This window comes from Hirundo rustica, chromosome 5 (genome assembly GCF_015227805.2).
Source record: "Hirundo rustica isolate bHirRus1 chromosome 5, bHirRus1.pri.v3, whole genome shotgun sequence".
Classification (NCBI taxonomy): Eukaryota; Metazoa; Chordata; class Aves; order Passeriformes; family Hirundinidae; genus Hirundo; species Hirundo rustica.
The window spans coordinates 71146158-71165155 of record NC_053454.1 but is presented as its reverse complement, the minus strand read 5'-3'; the positions used below and the strand labels follow the sequence as shown (position 1 = coordinate 71165155).

At 43.6% G+C, this 18998-nt stretch overlaps 1 protein-coding gene across 1 annotated transcript; it reads left to right on the top strand.

Moving 5' to 3' along the window:
* The first annotated feature begins 7936 nt into the window (after positions 1 to 7936).
* Positions 7937 to 17626, top strand: PCDH18 (protocadherin 18). The gene is given in 5 exon segments (XM_058420783.1): positions 7937 to 8800; positions 8802 to 10745; positions 11668 to 11753; positions 11882 to 12045; positions 16147 to 17626. Coding segments are annotated over 5 exon segments (3411 nt in total). The 5' UTR covers positions 7937 to 8260; the 3' UTR covers positions 16824 to 17626.
* Positions 17627 to 18998: the final 1372 nt, after the last annotated feature.

Genomic DNA, 18998 nt, shown 5'->3' with positions numbered 1-18998 from the left:
AGAGGAAGATATGAATAAACAGAAGGTCCTTCTTTCCCTAAGGAGAAAAAAATTTTACTTTTTAGTCTTGTTTCCAAATTAGCTCAAAGTTGGGAGACGGACCTTTTCTGCACACCTTAAAAAAAAAAAAAAAAAAAAAAAAAAAAAAAAAAAAAAAAAGAAAAAAGAAAAAAAAAACTCTTCAGAACTTAGTGGCTGGGAATATAGAAGGGCAATAGTGGCATTATTACACACATTACTACTAGAAAAAGGTTATAGGCGTCTTACAGGCATCATACATTAGCACAGATCCACAGAATGTGGTTTTCAGGAAGGGAAAGAGCAGAAACAGAAGGGAAGAGAGCAACTACCAAGAACAGTGAAACTGTATCACCAGTGCTGTCTGCAAGGCTGTTGATTTTAAGCTGTTTGTAGCTATTATCTTAATTTGCTCTTCCTTCCCTGAGTGCTCCTCTGCGTGATTTGTTTTCACAGCCCCCTGCCCGGATTCAGAGGCAGAGGAACCCATAGGTTCAAATGAATGATAATGAGCATTGTCAGAGGGGCAAGAAAATTGAGTCCTTGCTCTGGCTGCCTGGCCAAGAGCTGCAGGAGCTAATTGTGTCAATGGTAATGAGACCAAGCAGGCAGCAGATGCTCACGTGCCTTTACAATCCAAATCCCACCAACAAATTCCTCCCACAGAAACTTTGAGGGATGTCTTGGCACCCTGGAGATGGTGACAGACCCGGTCTCAGCCACATGCCACCTGCTAGAGCCATTGTTAAAACAAAGAAGGAGATAAAAAAGTGCCTATTATGATAACAAAGTTGTTCGCTGTCTCTTGCCATGACTTTACGGCACTGGTTTTACCATACTGCAGCTATTGAACAAAAAAAAAAAAAAAAGAAAAAAAGAAAAAAAAAAAGGAGAAAAAGAAAAAAAAAGAGCATCTGAATCTTTATACAGAGACATTTTCGTTGGGCACTGTTAACCACTTACTTGGGAAGCCAGATGTTCAGTATGTGTTACATATTCTGCTGAAAACCCATGCCTGCCTTTTTCCCATTACAGCTCCCACTGTGCCTGCTTCCTCCAGCAGGTTTAAGTTTTCACATTTTCCCACTACACTGGAGCAGGGAGCATGTTTTCCTCTTTTTTTTTTTTTTCCCAGAAAAATCATGAAGAAAAAAGTGCAAATACCCATGTTGAGTACTGTATAAGCATTTACTGTAAAATTAAACAGACAACCTACTTGTTTCTTACTTACAAAGCAGACTGGGTGGTGGATGGTGCCTGAGGTTTTGGAGAGAGAAAGACCATTATGGGTTCCTTAAAGACAATACTTTTTAATGTAAGCTTGCTAAATTCTGCGGTAGAGAGAGGTTTAGATCCTTCCAGGAAATATTTGCCCAATAGCAGCTGTTTCTGGAGAAATCTGATGAAATGTCCTTTCTTGCCACAAAACTTTGTGTCCAGCTTTGCAGTCCTGTGGGGCTCATGCTCTTCAAGACATTTTTAACTGACTCTAAAGCCGTCCATAATCTTTCTAGGTATTGGGCTGGTTCCCTGTCAGCCTCAGCATGAAAATCATAAAATCACTGATGTTGGAAAGCGCCTCTAAGACCAGGAAGTGCAACCATCAGCCTAAAGCTGGCAGACCCACCAGCACCATTTCTACAAAGAAGGCAAAAGCATCCAAAAAACTCTGGAGCTACCTCTAGCTCCAGCATGGCTGAACAGGGCTGAACTCTGGCTGTGCTGAAGATGATTGACCCGTTTCCTGCTTGAGAGACCCCCACACCCTTGGAACATTTTAGTCACTAGCAGCTGCTGGAAGTAGGCACATGAGTGGATCTGGATCATTTGGCTTAGGCTGTCTGTGGAAGACTGAACATGTGCTTTTTCTGGTAAAAAAGACACTTGAAACAGCAATTATGTTCCTTTTTTAAACTCCCAGGAGTAATGGAGGGTGTTATAGCTCCATGAAAAGCTTGGCTTGAGCCAGTAATTTGACAGACTGTGTATTGCAGCCCTGACTAAATTCACATCTACACCAAACTTCAAATCTTTTATTTCACAGAAACCTCAGTCCTGTAAAGAAAATTATCTCAAAGGCGTTCTTTCTGCTTCTTTCTGCTCTTTAGAAAGAGCGGTCTTGAAAGCATCATCACAACCTAGAAAGTGTGTTGCAGGGCCCAAGAGCAACACATTTGTCAAAGCAGAGTGGCAGCAGTTTAAGACACAGAAAGCCTTTCATATTGATTCACATAAAGCATTTCAAATTCCAGTGCACGAGGTGCATGAGTTTGCTAATATCTGGAATAAAACCAGATGTTGCAAATCCAGTGCCAGTACACCACCTTGTAGGACTCCTTACCGTACCTCAGGCTGAGAACACAGATGCTGCTGGTGCTTTTCCTGTGGGGACAAAAGAGGTCTGGGGTTTCTGCCTGCTGTAGCGACCACCTCAGCCCTTGCTGGCTGCACCACGGGGGCACAGGAGGTGAACGAGCACCTTTGTTCCTCGTGTTCCACTTTGCACGAACCAAAGGTGACGGCCACTGCTCTGTGAAGCCTTTGGCTCGCTGCATTTCACGCCTTTCGGCTGCAGGGAAGGTAAGAAAGAAAAAAATGATGCCTTGGGAAACTGGGTGCTTACATCTGTTGTACACATCGGGACCTACAGCTCGGTTTGTGTGGCGTTGTAAGAAAGTGGAACAGGGCCACACGACATTACCTTTGTCGGCTTAAGGTGCAGTGGGAAAGAAATGTGTTACAGTCCTGGCTGGTGCCTTTTCTCCCCAACATCCACAATGCTCAAACCCTCTTCTGGCTCTAGCGTATGTAATGCTCTTAAAGGCAGTTTTGGGTAAACAGCTATCAATTAGAGACGTTTTACTTCATACTTTACAAGGCAATGACTAAACAAAATGACAAATGCATTAAAATCATCAAACAATGGAATTTCCATAGTATACTGTGTCATATTAACTAATCCTCAAAAAAAAAAAAATTCAAAAAACATCTGATGATATATTGCAGGCATTTGTTTATAAAAGAGATCTAGTAAACTGTAAGAGTCACGCATATTTCTCTTTTTCACTGGGTAAATCTTTGAGAGATAAAAAAGTCTTATTGGTGCAGAAGGAGACTGAATATCTAGGTACTTACCATGCATGGAACATACATGGGTTTATCCACAATTGATATGCACAGTGCAGCATCGCAAAACTGCCTTGGAAATTTACTCATGTAGCAGAAAACATGATCCCCTGCCCTTTGCTACGATGATTGATGATAATGTAAACCCTAATTTTAAACTCACATTTCAAAAACTTTCTCTCCCATCAGCAGGTGTATGGAATTTGGTGGTTTGATGTATTTTAATGGCCCATCAGATCTTTTCTAAGCAAGTTGAAAATGTGAAAATTATAGGTCAGGGCTTGGAAAAAAAATTTACTGTTTACTCCTTCTCCTGAGTCTTGGACTTTTGTTCCAGGGCTTTGACTGGCTGTTTGTTGGGGCAGGAGAATGCTTTTTCCTGGTACAGCTATTACCTTTACCAAAAGTCTTCTGGATGTCTCTGAGGTGACAGAGTGGCCTTTGAGGCAGCTCCTGGAGGACGCTGCACAGTAAGGGCAGTATTCTGGTGGGAAAAGATACTGTTAAGACATTATCTTCAGCAGGAAGTACTGTAAGGTTTAGGTATACATGTATATAGTCAAGATACAGATTTTGTGGAGGCCAGGATTGATAACATTATGTGGACTTTTTGCTTTTCTGATTTTTCTTCCAGAACCGCTGACCCCATTTTTTACTGCCTTTTCAGGGGAACTAGGCAACTGACGTCTGAGACATGTTGCTTAATATTCCACAGACCAAAATATGTGCTCTGCCTGAGATATTTGGTCTTAACTAAGAAGTCTGTTATGCAGAGGCCATATTTTTGGTAGTCCAATGGTCTTTTCTGCCTTTGATATCTCTTGAAGTAAGTCAGCCTCTGATGTCCCTCAGTTCTGAGAAGAGCATCAGGTATAAGTGTGACTGATGAGACGGTAGACTGGACAAATACAGCATTAATTTGCGATGAGTTCTGTTGAATGGTTGTCTAGGCAAAAAAAAAAAAAAGGACTGAAACGTCAGTTTCCTTCCACCCACTCCAAAATATGGTATCACGTTTGCCTTGGATCAGCTTTTTGGGCCCAAGAGTGAGTATAAAATGGCAACACACATTTGCCTACAAGAATACTCCTCACTCAGTCTGGACTCGTGCTGCAGCAGATGGAAATATTAGTTTTACTTCGGGAAACAGGTTTGTTGAAGAGGGATGGAGGAAGAGAGAGGAAGAAAGAAGCAAAGGGAGAGAAGCAAGAGGGAGAGACGAAGCTCCTCGGTTTTGTCGTTCATTGTGATGGAAATGTTCTTTTAAAATCCACTACTGACTTAGGAAGACTTGTCTTTCACATTCATTGCACAGGTGTCAAATAAAATTTTATCTTGCAATGTCTTGTGCAGTGGAGCATAGCTCTCGTGACATTTTGTAGCATAATGCAACGTAAGGTAATAAATCACAGACAAGTGAATAAAACCTCATTTTTGAGTATGTGTCTTGAGGAGGGGAATGAACCAAATGGCACAGTACTAATTTTACTGTGCTTCTATCATTGTTAAGAAACGTTTTTTTTTTCCTCTCCCATCTTTGCTGAGGGACTATTTATCAAAATAGTTCTTCAAAGTAAAATTCTTTTTCACCTAATTTTTGAATATATATTGTGCATCTAGGGGATCGTAAACTTTTAGAAGAAAATATAGACTTGAGAGCTCAGTAAAACTCCTCAGAGTAACAAGACAGACTTTAAAGCGTATCGACCACAGAAATAAACCTCCTTTCAGCTAAGTGAAAAATAATTAATCTGTTGTGCAGCTGTGGTTTCTGAGGCAGTACTGTAGGCAAATGAAAGTGCAATTTAGAGTCAGTTTGTTTTTCCTTCGGTACGACAGTGAAGAATTGGAGTGCAACTTTTGGTAAGAACCTTGTGGTGAATAGGTCTGTTTTAGGTGGGAAGAGCTGAGATTAGTCTCCAGGAGGCCAGCAGCACTCCGGTCATGTGCCTAAGAGCACTCACAATACCACGCTCACTAAGAAGCATCTGCTGCCTGCACGTGGGACTCTCTCTTTTCTTTGTGAGGGAAGTCTGTCATGTCAAAGGTGGACTGGAGTTTAAGAGACTTTCAGACAAAACTCTTTCATGGGATGTTGGCGATCCCAACCTTGGGGCTGCCGTGATTGCTCCTAAGCACCCTAGAGAGGCATCACTTCTAGAAGTGCTACACGTGTAAATATTGTTCCATCTAAGCAAACAATCTGAAGGCATGCTCTTCCTCACTTGCAGCTTATCAAATGAGGAAAAAAAAAAAAAAAAAAAAAAAGAAGAAAAAAAGAAAAAAAAGAAAAAAAGAAAAAAAGAAAATTGCAACTTTTTCCTTACTTTAGTTCAGAATTCAGGTAAGGACCATTGTGCCAATGACATTTTATCATCATTGTAAGTGCAAGCGGTCAGCTGCAAGGCAGTGTGGACTCACATGATAATATGGCATGTAAATACGACTGATAAAGTTGTAAAATAAAAAATAAGTTCAAAGAGGGAAGAAAAGAGGTGCTGTAATTCCTACTGGTAGGTATCCTGCTCTCTGTTATTATACAGAACCTGTCTCTTAGAAAGACCAATGTGACAAAGTGGAATTACTACCTGTAAAGTGATAAAAATTGCATAAAGCAAGTTCTGCATATCTAAGTCTGCTAAACAGGTCCTTGGAAACACATGCAATCATTTGAAAGTAGACATAATAGTTTTAAAGCAGTGGAATTATTTTTACTATGAATTATTCATCTCCTGTACTCATCATGTAAAGGGGTGGTTACTTCTTTTATCAACAAAACAGTTTTTATTGACACTAAGAGCAGCATTTAATTGAACCTCTTTCCCCAATTATCGTCAGAAAAGAGTTTACACTTGTACTTTGGAAAAATGTTTTAGGAAGATTTATCAGAGCTGCAAAAAAAGGTGTCCATGAACTAATGGAATTATACTATCTTTGAATTCTCTCCACCAGAACTTAGAATGGTCACTAATTCCTTTCTTTGCTCTTTTGGTGTTTGCAAAGGGGTCCACTAAAGCCTGAATTGATATAATTATTGGCTTGGATTGTTAGAGATTTAGGCCAGATGGCTATGGGTTTCTAAAGTCCCAGTTGCTTGTGTTAGCTTTTCTAGTTTGCCTATAGGGTTTGGGGATCAGCAATTTGAAAGGGCTGCAAACTTGTAAAACAGTATTATTCATGGGGGCAGAATGTTCATCAGCGTGACCCAGTACTAAATACATTCATTATGGGCATTTCTATTCTGCACAATTTGCCACACGGTGCTAGTTTGTGGAAGGAAAAAAAAAAAAAAGAGAGACAATGGCTTATAAAATGCTTTTGAATGCTTAAAAAGAAGGAGAGCTCACACTGAGCCTCCTCTGCTTTCTTTTTCAGCAAAAACCTTCTTAGTGACTTTGGCTGAGCTCTGCTGAGTAAGTAAATTGGGCAAATAAGAGATTTACTCTTTACATTTTTGGATATGCCGTGGGGGGGAACATAAGAGAGGGAGAAGAGCAATAAAAGAGTGATGGTATCCTTATGGGAAATGCTAATAAACAAATGGACAAAGTTAGCAGCAAAACCAAGAGAAACATAGCAAGCCTGTGGATAAAATTATAAAAGCACATGCAAGAAGGAAGTAGAAGTCACATAAATAGGTAACATTTGGGATGGGAAGAATGCATCGGCTTCCATGTCCTGAATGCAGCCCGCAGCTCACACGTGGATCTGTAACATTTCTGGTGTGCACAAAATACAGGCTCGACTCAGACACGAGATCGTATTTTTGTGTGCAAATGTGTGGGAGTGTAAATAGCTTTCTGCAACATCAGAGAAGGGAGGAATTTGTCATTTTCTAAACAATCTGTCTCGTGGCTGCTTTTCCTTTAAAATACTTGGTATGTAGAAAGTGTGCTTAGCACAGGCTGTCAGGGTGGAGCATGAAGTGCTGTTTCAAACTGGATGAAAAAGATCATCTGAAGTAGCACTGGAACAGCAAATAAAAAAGCTCAGAGACAATCGCATACATGGACACACAGAGGAACGGAGGCAGCTGCGCTGAGAGCAGAGATGCTGCGGGAGGCAGCCGGGGAAGGACGGGAGAATGTTCCTGACTTGGGAAGAAGGAGCACAGGTTTTGGGGAGCGGAGGAGCTCTCGCAGGGCTCCGGGCAGGAGCACATACACCGGGAACACGCAGGTTGTAGGCAAACAAGCAGCGAGAAGACGCTCTTGCGGCACGCATAGCGAGACCGCTCTTTTACTAAGCAAACCCACTTAAAAGCTCCCGGCGAGTTAAACAAGGGGGTAACCTAAAAGTCCGCAAATAATGGAGCGCGAACGCATTTCTCGTGGCAGGAAGGGGAGGAATTAAAATCACAAAACTGCCTCGAAGATTCGGGGGGGGGGGGGGGTGGGGAGGAGAGACGTCGATTTAAAGTTGCCCGTCAGTCGTCGGGAGCCCCCAGCCCCCATCCTCGGCGGCCAGCGGGTGCCGGCCGGGAAGCCGGCGGCGCTCCCGGTGCCCCCGCCCCGGCGCGCCGGGCTGCGGGCCCCCTGCCCTCCGCCTCTCCCCTCCCCTTCTCTCCCCTCCCTCCCTCCCTCCCTTCCTCTCTCCTCCCCGGCTGATTGGCTGCACCGGGCTCAGCACAGGCCGGGCAAGAGCTTTGTCTGGGGACTTGGAGTGAAGTTGCGGAGGATTTCAGTCTGGAGCCGGCGAGGGAGGGCGTTCAGTCCGGCGGCGAGCGCGGAGGAGGAGGAGGAGGAGGAGGAGGAGGAGGAGGAGGAGGAGGAGGGCGGGCTGCAGATCCATCCCGCCGGCTCCCGGCGGTCCCTGGATGCTGACGGCGGGAGAGGAGCACGCTGCCCCGGAGCATCACAGCCTGGAAGAGGAGCGCCGAGTCAAATGAGAAGGCGTGGGTTGCTTACGGATTGTATCTGGATGTCCCGGCACGGTGTGTATAACAAAAAAAAAGAGCAGAAACTTTTCTGATCTGTAAGTAATTAATACTTGGCTGGCTAGAGAAGGCGTTTTCAAGCTGGAAAGGACCAGATGTGCTTTGGATTTAAGGTACCGAAGGAGGCAAAATAATTGCTTTTTTAACTTATTGGGAGAAATTATTTGCAAAAGCTTACAAATGTTCCGAATCGGCGGTAAAATGCACTTTCTGTTCATTTTTGCACTGATCGTAATATCTTGCAATAATGCTGCGCTGGGCAAGAATTTGAAATACAGGATTTATGAGGAGCAGAGGGTTGGATCAGTAATTGCAAGACTGTCGGAGGATGTTGCTGATGTTTTATTGAAAATGCCTAACCCTTCCTCAGTTCGGTTTCGAGCCATGCAGAGGGGAAATTCTCCCTTGCTGGTCGTCCGTGAGGATAATGGAGAAATCAGCATAGGAGCTAAAATTGATCGGGAACAACTGTGCCAGAAAAACTTAAACTGCTCCATAGAGTTTGATGTGATCACTCTGCCTACTGAACATCTGCAGCTTTTCCATGTTGAGGTCGAAGTGCTGGATATTAATGACAACTCTCCGCAGTTTTCCAGAGCTCTTATCCCTATTGAGATATCAGAGAGTGCAGCTGTAGGAACTCGGATCCCTCTGGACAGTGCTTTTGATCCAGATGTGGGAGACAACTCCCTTCACACTTATTCCCTTTCTGCAAACGATTTTTTTTAGCATTGATGTGAGAACCAGGACTGATGGTGCTAAGTACGCAGAGCTGATCGTGGTTAGAGAGCTGGATCGCGAGTTGAAGTCGACTTACGAACTCCAGCTCACTGCCTCTGACAAGGGGGTGCCTCAGAGGACTGGGTCATCCCTCCTGAAAATCAGCATTTCTGATTCCAATGACAACAGCCCTGCGTTTGAGCAGCAGTCATACGTTATTCAGCTCTTGGAAAACTCTCCTATTGGGACTTTGCTCATAGACCTCAATGCCACGGATCCAGATGAGGGCGCCAATGGGAAGGTCGTGTACTCCTTCAGCAGTCATGTGTCTGCCAAGATTATAGAAACTTTTAGGATAGACCCAGAAAAAGGTCACCTGACCCTGCTGAAGCAAGTGGACTATGAAGTAACCAAATCCTACGAAATTGACGCTCAGGCTCAGGATATGGGGCCAAATTCTATCCCAGCTCACTGCAAAATAATAATTAAAGTTGTGGATGTGAATGACAACAAGCCAGAAATCAACTTAAATCTGATGTCCACAGAGAGAGAAGAGGTAGCTTACATTTCTGAGGGGTCGCCCCTGGACACCTTTGTTGCCCTGGTCAGAGTGCAAGATAAGGACTCTGGTGTGAACGGAGAGGTCGTTTGTAAGCTCCATGGGCATGGCCACTTTAAACTTCAAAAGACTTATGAAAATAACTATTTAATCTTGACTAATGCCACTCTAGATAGGGAAAAGAGATCTGAATACATCTTGACTGTAATAGCAGAGGACAAGGGAACGCCAAGCCTCTCCACGGTGAAACACTTTACTGTCCAAATCAGTGATGAAAATGACAACCCACCCCGCTTCCAGACAAACAGATACGAAGTTGTTATCTTGGAAAATAACTCTCCGGGAGCGTACATCACATCGGTCACAGCCACAGACCCAGATCTGGGCGACAACGGGCAGGTGACATACACTATTTTGGAGAACTCTGTTTTGGGAAGTTCTATAACCACCTATGTGACCATCGATCCCTCCAACGGGGCGATCTATGCCCTGCGAACCTTCGATCACGAGGAAGTAAATCAAATTGTCTTCGTGGTTCAAGCTAGGGACGGAGGGAGCCAGCAGCTCACCAGCAACACCACGGTCGTACTCACCATCATCGACGAAAACGACAACGCTCCCGTCATCGTGGGGCCGGCGCTGCGCAACAGCACAGCAGAAATCTCAATCCCTAAAGATGCTGAAATCGGCTTTCTTGTCACCAGGATAAGGGCTACAGACAGAGACTCTGGTATGAACTCTGAACTCAGCTGCTCCATAGCAGCTGACAAGGAAAACAGCATCTTTGTGATGGATCCCCAAACTTGTGACATCTCCATCAATGTGAGTGTTGAATCAGTTCCAGCAAAACAATGGGAGTTTCTGGTGATAGTCCAGGATAAAGGCAGCCCTCAGCTTAGCACTAAAGCTCTTCTGAAATGTACCATTTTGGAGCATGTTTATTCGTTTTCAAGCACCGAAGCAACTTTGGTGAGCCAACCCTCCCTGGACATCTCCATGATAACGATTATATCCTTAGGATCAATATGTGCCGTGTTACTGGTTATTATGGTTATCTTTGCTACGAGGTGCAATCGAGAGAAGAAGGACACCAGGTCTTACAACTGTCGCGTGGCCGAATCCACCTACCAGCACCATCCCAAACGTCCCTCCAGGCAGATCCACAAAGGGGACATTACGCTGGTGCCGACGATTAATGGCACGCTGCCTATCAGATCTCACCACAGAGCTTCGCCGTCATCGTCCCCGGCCCTGGAGAGGGGTCAGATGAGCAGCCGGCAGAGCCACCACAGCCACCAGTCACTGAACAGCCTGGTGACCATCTCCTCGAACCACGTGCCTGAAAACTTCTCCCTGGAACTCACCCATGCTACACCAGCTGTCGAGGTAAGGCTCCAGACCTCGTTTTTGCACGTACATTTATAGCCCCCTGCGTGCAGTCTGTGAGAGCAAGGGGCAGCCAGGCCTGTGCCTCATGGGAATGTGTCATGGATTTCTCTTCGATGGCGCAGCTTTTCAGTTCTACTCCAATATCAACAGATTCCATTACCCAGAGGAACAGTGTTAAGTCTGTTGCTAATAGCATTATTCCTTGGTTCTTCCCTGTAAGGTCAAAATGATGGGCGGGAACATAGCCTTTTGCACTGGTAGACTGTTCACTCTTTCTTCCTTGCCTTCCCTCTCCATCCTCTCTGTACAGCTCCATCTGAGAGAGAGTGCCTGAGTATTTATATTCAGAAACAATCCAGGAAACTCTTTTATTAATGGGGGTGCAGAACTAAAACATTCTGACACAGTTTGAATACAGCTGCAGTAACTTATGATCACCGTATCTCAAACTTTGAGACTCCCTGTCTCAGTTTTTACTGCAAATGCTGGGTCAAGGCTTAAATAAATGTGAGCTGTGTCCTGGTAACTCTTTATATTTAAAGCAAGGCTGTCTTGTTCTGGGTTAGGATCCTGGAATGGTAAAGGCTTGATTCTAATATATTAAAGCAAAACAAAACTCCACCTCTGTTTAATTGCTCGCTTTACTTGTTCAGCAGTAAATTATTGTGAGTTCAGAGGCTAATGAACAGCAATGAACTTCCTCATTTTACAGAGTCTTCAGATGTTTGCTGTGTCAGACGCTACACTACCAAATAATCTATGGTACTGCATTATATACATGCAGGAATTTGATTTAATTAAATCTTAAAGGAGAAAAAAATAAACCACAAACAAACCTGAGAAGAAAACTAGTGGTTTTACAGCTAGGAGCTTGAGCTTTCACTTCAAGGAATCAGTCTTTTCACCTTTTCTTTAGCAGGTTTCTCAGCTTCTCTCGATGCTTCACCAGGGCCAGTATCAACCAAGGCCAAGTTTTCGAGGAAACAAGTATTCCAGAAGCTACAGGTAAGAATCCAGATCGTTCTGCTACCTGTGAGTGTTCACGGATCAGAAAATACAGGCATGCGTTTTTAAACAAAAAATGGACTATAACATACTTGAGATAATTTAGTTCTCCACAATTCTCTTTACAGATATGCCCTACAAGATATGGATAAATTCAGCTTGAAAGACAGTGGCCGGGGTGATAGTGAAGCTGGAGACAGTGATTATGATTTGGGGAGAGAGTCTCCAATTGACAGACTTCTTGGGGAAGGTTTCAGTGACCTTTTCCTTACAGATGGGAGAATTCCTGCAGGTAAGAGCACAATGGAAGCTGAGCAGTTTATTTACAGTTCTGCCCGGCTGTCACTTTGATAAAACTACTACTGAGAAAGCAAAAATTCTTTAGCTTTCAAGTCCTGTGTTTCCTTCCTTTTTAACTTTGCCTCATGATCCTAAGTTGAAGCCTTGATGCATCTACAAAAATGAAACCTCAGATACAACTGCAAATCTACCCGGAGCAATGCCTACTTTTTTTTCTTACTCACATCATGAGCTGGCTCCGGATTCCTTCTAAAAGTATGATCTGCTCCAAGTCCTTAGACTTTTAATGACTGGGTGGATGTCTTTGCAAAGCCAGGCAGTTGTGGTTTGTTAAAAATACAGTGGACTATAATTTGGGAGATAGGTTTTCCACCATGGATTTGATCCATATGATAGAAACTTCTACCATTTAGAAACTGAGTGTGAAAGTGAACTGGAAATATGGATGGAGAAGAAAGAAAAGGGTTTTTCCCACTGAAAAATGAATAGCAAGGGAAGGTTTGAAATATTTCCCAGATTTTAAATCTTGCAGCCCTGGTTTTTGGTAGCAGGAGCTTAAGAGGTACAATTCAGGGGCAGAGGGCAGAAAAGAAAAAAAAAAAAAATTAGAAAAGGTTGAGTGGCAGTAGGATAAACAGACATATTCATATTCATGTGTATGAAGTATTGCTTTTAAATTTATGCCCAAGTAAAAGTTGAATAAAAGGTCATGGGAATTCATGCTTAGTACAGACAGAAGAATTTTGTAATTACTTTAATAATTATACAGCCTCTGGTTGTACCCTAGGTCTTGTCCTTACTTCAGATCATGTTTAGTTTTCTCTGTATAACCAGAGGGACAGATAATTTCAGTAGGGTTCACTGAACCAAGTTTATAAATTTAACAAGTTTAGTTTTATAAATGGAGGCTTTGGGGGGTGGTGCAGCACGTGGCCTTCCTAAAGCGACCCCCATGTATTAACCAGGGCTGTGATGCTAGACAAGACAGAAGGCCAGAAGTTCAAATTGGTTTTCTTATACATTTTAACTTCAAAATTTTCTGTGGATATTTTGCTCCAGTCTAGGTCTTGCATCACATACCCAGCCCTTCACCTGCCTCTTCAAATGTGCTCAAAACTGGAGGCCTCGAAAGGTTACTCTGTTTTTCAGACTAACCTAAATCGGACTTCTAATATATTTTTATCCTCACCCTCCCTAACTCCTACTACTTTTTCCGCTGCCAGCTAGCAGGAGGCATGTCTCATTCTCTCCTATGCTTTGGCAGGGAGGCAGGGAGGGATCCGCTGGAGCTCTCAGTTGGCTGGGGGAAGTTGAAGTGCAATGGTATTTGCACTGGCATCCAGCCCTGCTGCTGCCAAGGAAGAGTGATTCCTTTACAGTGGGCAACTGCAGGCTGCCAGCAGACAGGAATGGTTGTCCTCTTAGCTGGCTGAAATGCCCGTGACCCATTTTCAGCTCTTACAATTCGCCCTCTAAAGAGCAAGCCTAAGGACAGGATTTCCAAAAATGCCAGGCGAATTAAATTCAAAGTAAGGGAAACTTCTCTCAGTGCAGACAGAACTGGGTTGGGCTATCAGGATTGATATTTAGTCTCACCCAGATGTCCATTTATCGCTATGTGAGGCCTTAATCCTTCAGATAAGTCTGTTGAACCTGTTCACATGAGTCCTGAATTGATCTACAATCCCAGTATATGAACAGGAAAAGAAAACTTCCTGAAGGTTTCCTGTTCTCCATTCTGAAAGGTTTCTGCATTGTCAGTCTGGACACAGGCAAAAATGCTGTGGGAAGGTCCTTTCAGTTTGTCTGCTTAAGGTGGAACAAGAAAGGAATGGAGCCAGTCCCTCAAAACTCCACAAATTACATGGTCAGAAAGTTCCATAACTGTTCTTGAAAGACTTGTTTCTTTTTCTTTTTAAATCTTAACCAGCAAGCTTTAAATTCTGGGGGGAAAAAAATGAAAAAGAAAAAAAAAAAAGAGAAAAGAAAAGCTGTTGCACATCTTTAAATTTTTAAATTTATTGCTGATTTAAAGGACAGATTGCGTCACCATTCAGTTACTTCAGAGTATCTTTTGATCTTATGTTCAGGCATCAGAATTTATTATTTTAAACCAAAACCATTCCCGATAACAACGGCTGCAAAACTGAGGCTTAGACAAACTTTGCCACTAATGAAATGCTAGACCACTGAAAGTTTCTAATGAATTTAAAGGAGTCTTAAAGGAGTCTTCTTAATTAGAAGTGTAATCCTCAGCTTCTGGGATGACTTGAGAAGTGGTCACGGATCGCTTAGATGTCTTTTGACAGTTCTAACTCTTGGGCATTTCCTGTAAAATGCCATACATGGGAACAAAGACTTGCAGGCATTTCAGTCACTTGTATCAAAACTTCAGCCGCTGATACATTCTAGTTTGCTTTGTTTGTTTGAAACTTCCTGGATCAGCAATTATTTTGCAATAGATTGTGCAATATCCAGGCTGCAGTCTGAGTTTGTAATCTTGAAGAAATTCATACGGCTGCATGCATGACATGGAGAAAGTTTATACTCGTAGGAATGGAAAGGCCACTGGGAAAGCAAACAATATGATAGGCTGTGTAAAGTGCAAAGCTAAAGAGTGCTGACAGTATGAGAGTAGGACTTTATAAATCAGCAGTATATCCTAAACTGAAATACTCTGTTCGGTTCTGCTTACACCATTAAAAAATTGGTTTTTGATGAATGGAGTGGATCCAGAGCCAGATGGGAAACGTGTTCAGGGAGCAGGAAAAAACTTCCAGGGCGTGACTGCAAACATTTCTTATGCAGTCGGTATATACTGAGAAAGAGCAAGAAACTCTATTCTGTGTGGGATGATCTAACCATTAAGTGATTAGGGCAGGAGTTTCTTATGGTCAAAATATGCATAATGCAAAGAGTCTGTCATTTCTGAAAGCTGTCTTTTGAAGCTGGTGTCTCAGACCCGTTAGGGTCCCAGCAGCACCCAGATCTTCTGTAGCATATCTGGCAGGCACACAGACACCTAGCCTGAGGCCAGGCTTTGTGTCCTTGTGTCCCTTTGGAGTGGAAAATTTAGCATCTCTCCTGGCAGGTCCCTCTCTGCAGGTGTGTCAAATTGGGCTTTTCCTGCCTCTGCTTCCAGGAACCATCCCCAGACCGCTTGGAATGTTTGCAGAGGACTCTTGCAGTTCCCCTTCGTGGGCGGTTTGGACCAGTGTAGCACTCAGGGTTGCAGTCATTTGCCCCATCTTATTGCTTCTACCTGAGAGACGTCAGTAAACCAAGAAGCTGGGAGAGCTGCTCTGTTGCCTTGTGCTCTTCAGCCCTCATGGCTGAGCTGGATTCCCATCCAGTGGGTTAGAGCCCTCCTTATGCCGAGGCCTGAGGCGGCACGGGCCAGTAACCTGAGCAACAGAGCTGCAAGTGCAGCTGAGAGTATAAATCCAGTATAAACACCAGTCACATAGGCTGAGAATCAGACCCTAGGTGTTCTGATAGTGGATTAAAATTTAACTGATTTAGTTAAAAAGGTAATATGGCAGTGGATCGCCCTGTGTTCTGCATATACCTCATTGTCAGAGCAAAGGAGTTGTTTAATGCGAAAGGAGATCCCTCTGCATGTTATTATTATTTGCTCTTTATTTCCTCTGTCCATTTATTCCCACTTGATTGCTCTGATATGCCTCACTAGTTGCATGCAGGAGACTTCTCTAAAACTCAAGTGAGTGCTTGGAGGTAGAAATTTCTTCCTTGTATTTTATATTTTTTAATGAGCTAGACCTGTACAAAAGGCTTGTGTGGCTTCAAGCCACAAGCGCTCGTTTTTCCACCTGGAATTTTCACGTCTACCTTCAGCCTTAGTTAAGGGATCGCAATGCTGTCTTGTGTGTTCTGCATTGGTTGCTCTCGTTCTTGGCCATGGAGGCACCTGACCATTGGTATTTGCCACCTTCCTGCACACAGAAGGTGGAACCAAACACCGGATTTGAACACCTCCGGGGAAGCTCCGTGTCCTGCTGACAGGAGCGCCCGCGAGTGCAGGCGCGGTGCGCAGCAGGAGGGGACGCTCACTCTCCTCGTGTCTCTCTTGCAGCCATGCGCCTGTGCACGGAGGAGTGCAGGGTCCTGGGCCACTCCGACCAGTGCTGGATGCCACCGCTGCCCTCTCCCTCCTCCGACTACAGAAGCAACATGTTCATCCCCGGGGAGGAGTTCCAGTCACCCCAGCAGCACCTGCAGCAGCAGCAGCAGCATCAGGGCCTCGAGGAGGACGCCCAGGCGGCCGACGCCGGTGAGAAGAAGAAGAAGAGCTTTTCAACGTTCGGGAAGGACTGCCAGAGCGAGGAGGAATCAGGGGACACGTGCACCTCCTCCCTCCTCTCCGAAATGAGCAGCGTCTTCCAGCGCCTGCTGCCTCCCTCCTTGGACGCCTACACGGAGTGCAGCGAGATGGATCGCTCCAACTCGTTGGAGCGCAGGAAGGGACATTTGCCAGCCAAGACTGTGAGTTATCCACCGGGGGTGGCAGCCTGGGCAGCCAGCACGCATTTCCAAAACCCTGCCAGCAATGGGCCCGCTCTGGGGACTCACTCGGGCGCGCAGCCTTCGTCCAAATGGCTGCCAGCCATGGAGGAGATCCCGGAGAATTACGAGGAAGATGATTTTGACAATGTGCTCAACCACCTCAGCGATGGCAAGCATGAACTCATGGATGCCAGTGAGCTGGTGGCAGAAATTAACAAGCTGCTGCAAGATGTCCGGCAGAACTAGTTGCTTCAAAAGCCTATTTTTCCATATTTATGGAAAACTGGAAGGGGAAAAAAAAACAAACAAACAAACCCAACAAAAAATAGACTGAGGAGAACTGGCATTGCCAACTAGTTGCATTTATCATAAATGTGTCTGTGTATGTTGAATATTAAAATACTGTATTTTCATATGTACACAATGCAAGTGTGATTATCTTTATCTGTATTTTAAAAATACATTTGTACCTTATATTTATGTGTAATTTAACAAATAAATTTTATTTTTGTACACCCACAGCAAGCATGTTTTCCTAAATGTATATAGATGGTACCACCCTTGTCAAGCTTAGAGCATTCTTGCCACACAGGCATGTTAAAAAAAAAAGAAAAAAGTTTCAAATACAAATTCAAAGCACTGAAAAAGTTATGCAAATGTTAGTTTCAGTAAATGATCCAACACCTTTTTTGCAATGTTTTATAATAAAGAATTGTAACTCCCACGAAACCTAAAATGTCCTTTTTTATTTTTATGCTTTTGATCTATAGAATCATTTTCTCATTTAATTAATGGATTATTGCAGGTCTTCCTGTCTTTGGCACATAAGTGTTTTCCCCGGTGAACAAATAATGGAATTCAGTGATGGGTCTTCCACTGTGATCTCTGCAAGAAAATGTAAATTTGTTGTGCTGTTGTTACACTGCAAAGCCAGTTGAAGTCAGCAGTGTATACTTGAAAGACAGCAATAAAATCGGCTTTTCTGACCTCAAGCTGAATTCTGAATTTATGTAAATACAAAAATTGCAATGAACTGCTTTATCTTTGTAAATGACACCAAAATAAAAGGAATGTTGCATCTTCCAGAAAAACAGCTTTATTTTGCCTCTGCACAGCAGCTACGTTTTTATATTAGATATATTCTCTATTGTAAGTGTGCCTGTCTTTCATTTGCAAAGTAGCACAGAAATGTTGGAACTTCCTAGAAAAGGGCAAGCCTGCTTGTACATTTTCTCTGTCTGCATCCCTTCCCATCCCATCCCATCCCATCCCATCCCATCCCATCCCATCCCATCCCATCCCATCCCATCCCAGAGTGAGGCTCTGTCCTGAAGCTTGGTGGAAAGTCGTTTATGTTACGGTGCCATTGCTACAGTGGGGGTGATGGAGGTAATATTGCTCAGAGGAAAGTCAATGTCGTCCTTTTAGTTATTTTTTTTTAAAACGTTTTTTAGTTAGCCTGTCATACACAAGGAGATCTTTGTGGGAGTAAACAAATGGATTTTACAGTTGAGAAACGTGGGTGGGTTTTGAACCCCCAGTGCTCATTTCAGGAGTGTTAAGAAATGGCCATAAACTCCTGCATTTATGGCATTTATGCAGATGCATATTTTACAGGATATATATATATATATATATAGTAGTTTTTTTACCAGAACTGTGAAAAACTGTTGGAATAATCCAAGCCAACCTGGGCATAAAACTGATACATTTGTTCCGGAGAGTCACACTTGTAAAGTATCTTATAAAATATATTTTTTTAATGCTAGATACAAAAATTCCTGCTTAACGTTACCCCAAAAAAGCAATAATTTTGTTGCATGCATAAGCTTCATTTGTTTTCTTAGTGTGCAAGGAAACTTTAATCTCCTTTCACAGTGCTGTAGATGGGACGTTTGAGGATGTGTAGGCATTTGTTGACACCTGAACAATGGAGGGATTCTCAGCTTGTTTACACATCAGTAGCTCATGCTGTGCTCCTGTACTGGTTAGAAATACCAGAAACTCACTTTGGGAGGTTTGTTACAGCACCTTTGAACACCAACAGGACTTGAGTCTCATCGAGCTGCCCTCTGCTACTGACAGGAAGAAGTTATAACACCCCATTGAATATTTGACACCTCTTCCCTGTTTTTACCCTTCATTCCTACTAATAGGCATTATTGGTCCCACGAGCCTCACCTGGCTCCCATTTTCCCATTCCTCCTCACTCCGGGGGCTCAGACTGGAGCAGGCAGCTGTTCTTCGAGTGTTTGTCCTCTTTGGCTCTCAGGCTTGACCCAGGACTGACTTTATAGCTGTGCCTCCAACCCATCTCCAGCTACTGCTGACAGGAACCCTTGGCTTGTCAAACTCATCCTGGTTTGTCACCTTGGCACGCTGAGGGCTGCCAGTGGATCCCTTTGCCAGCACCTCACTAAA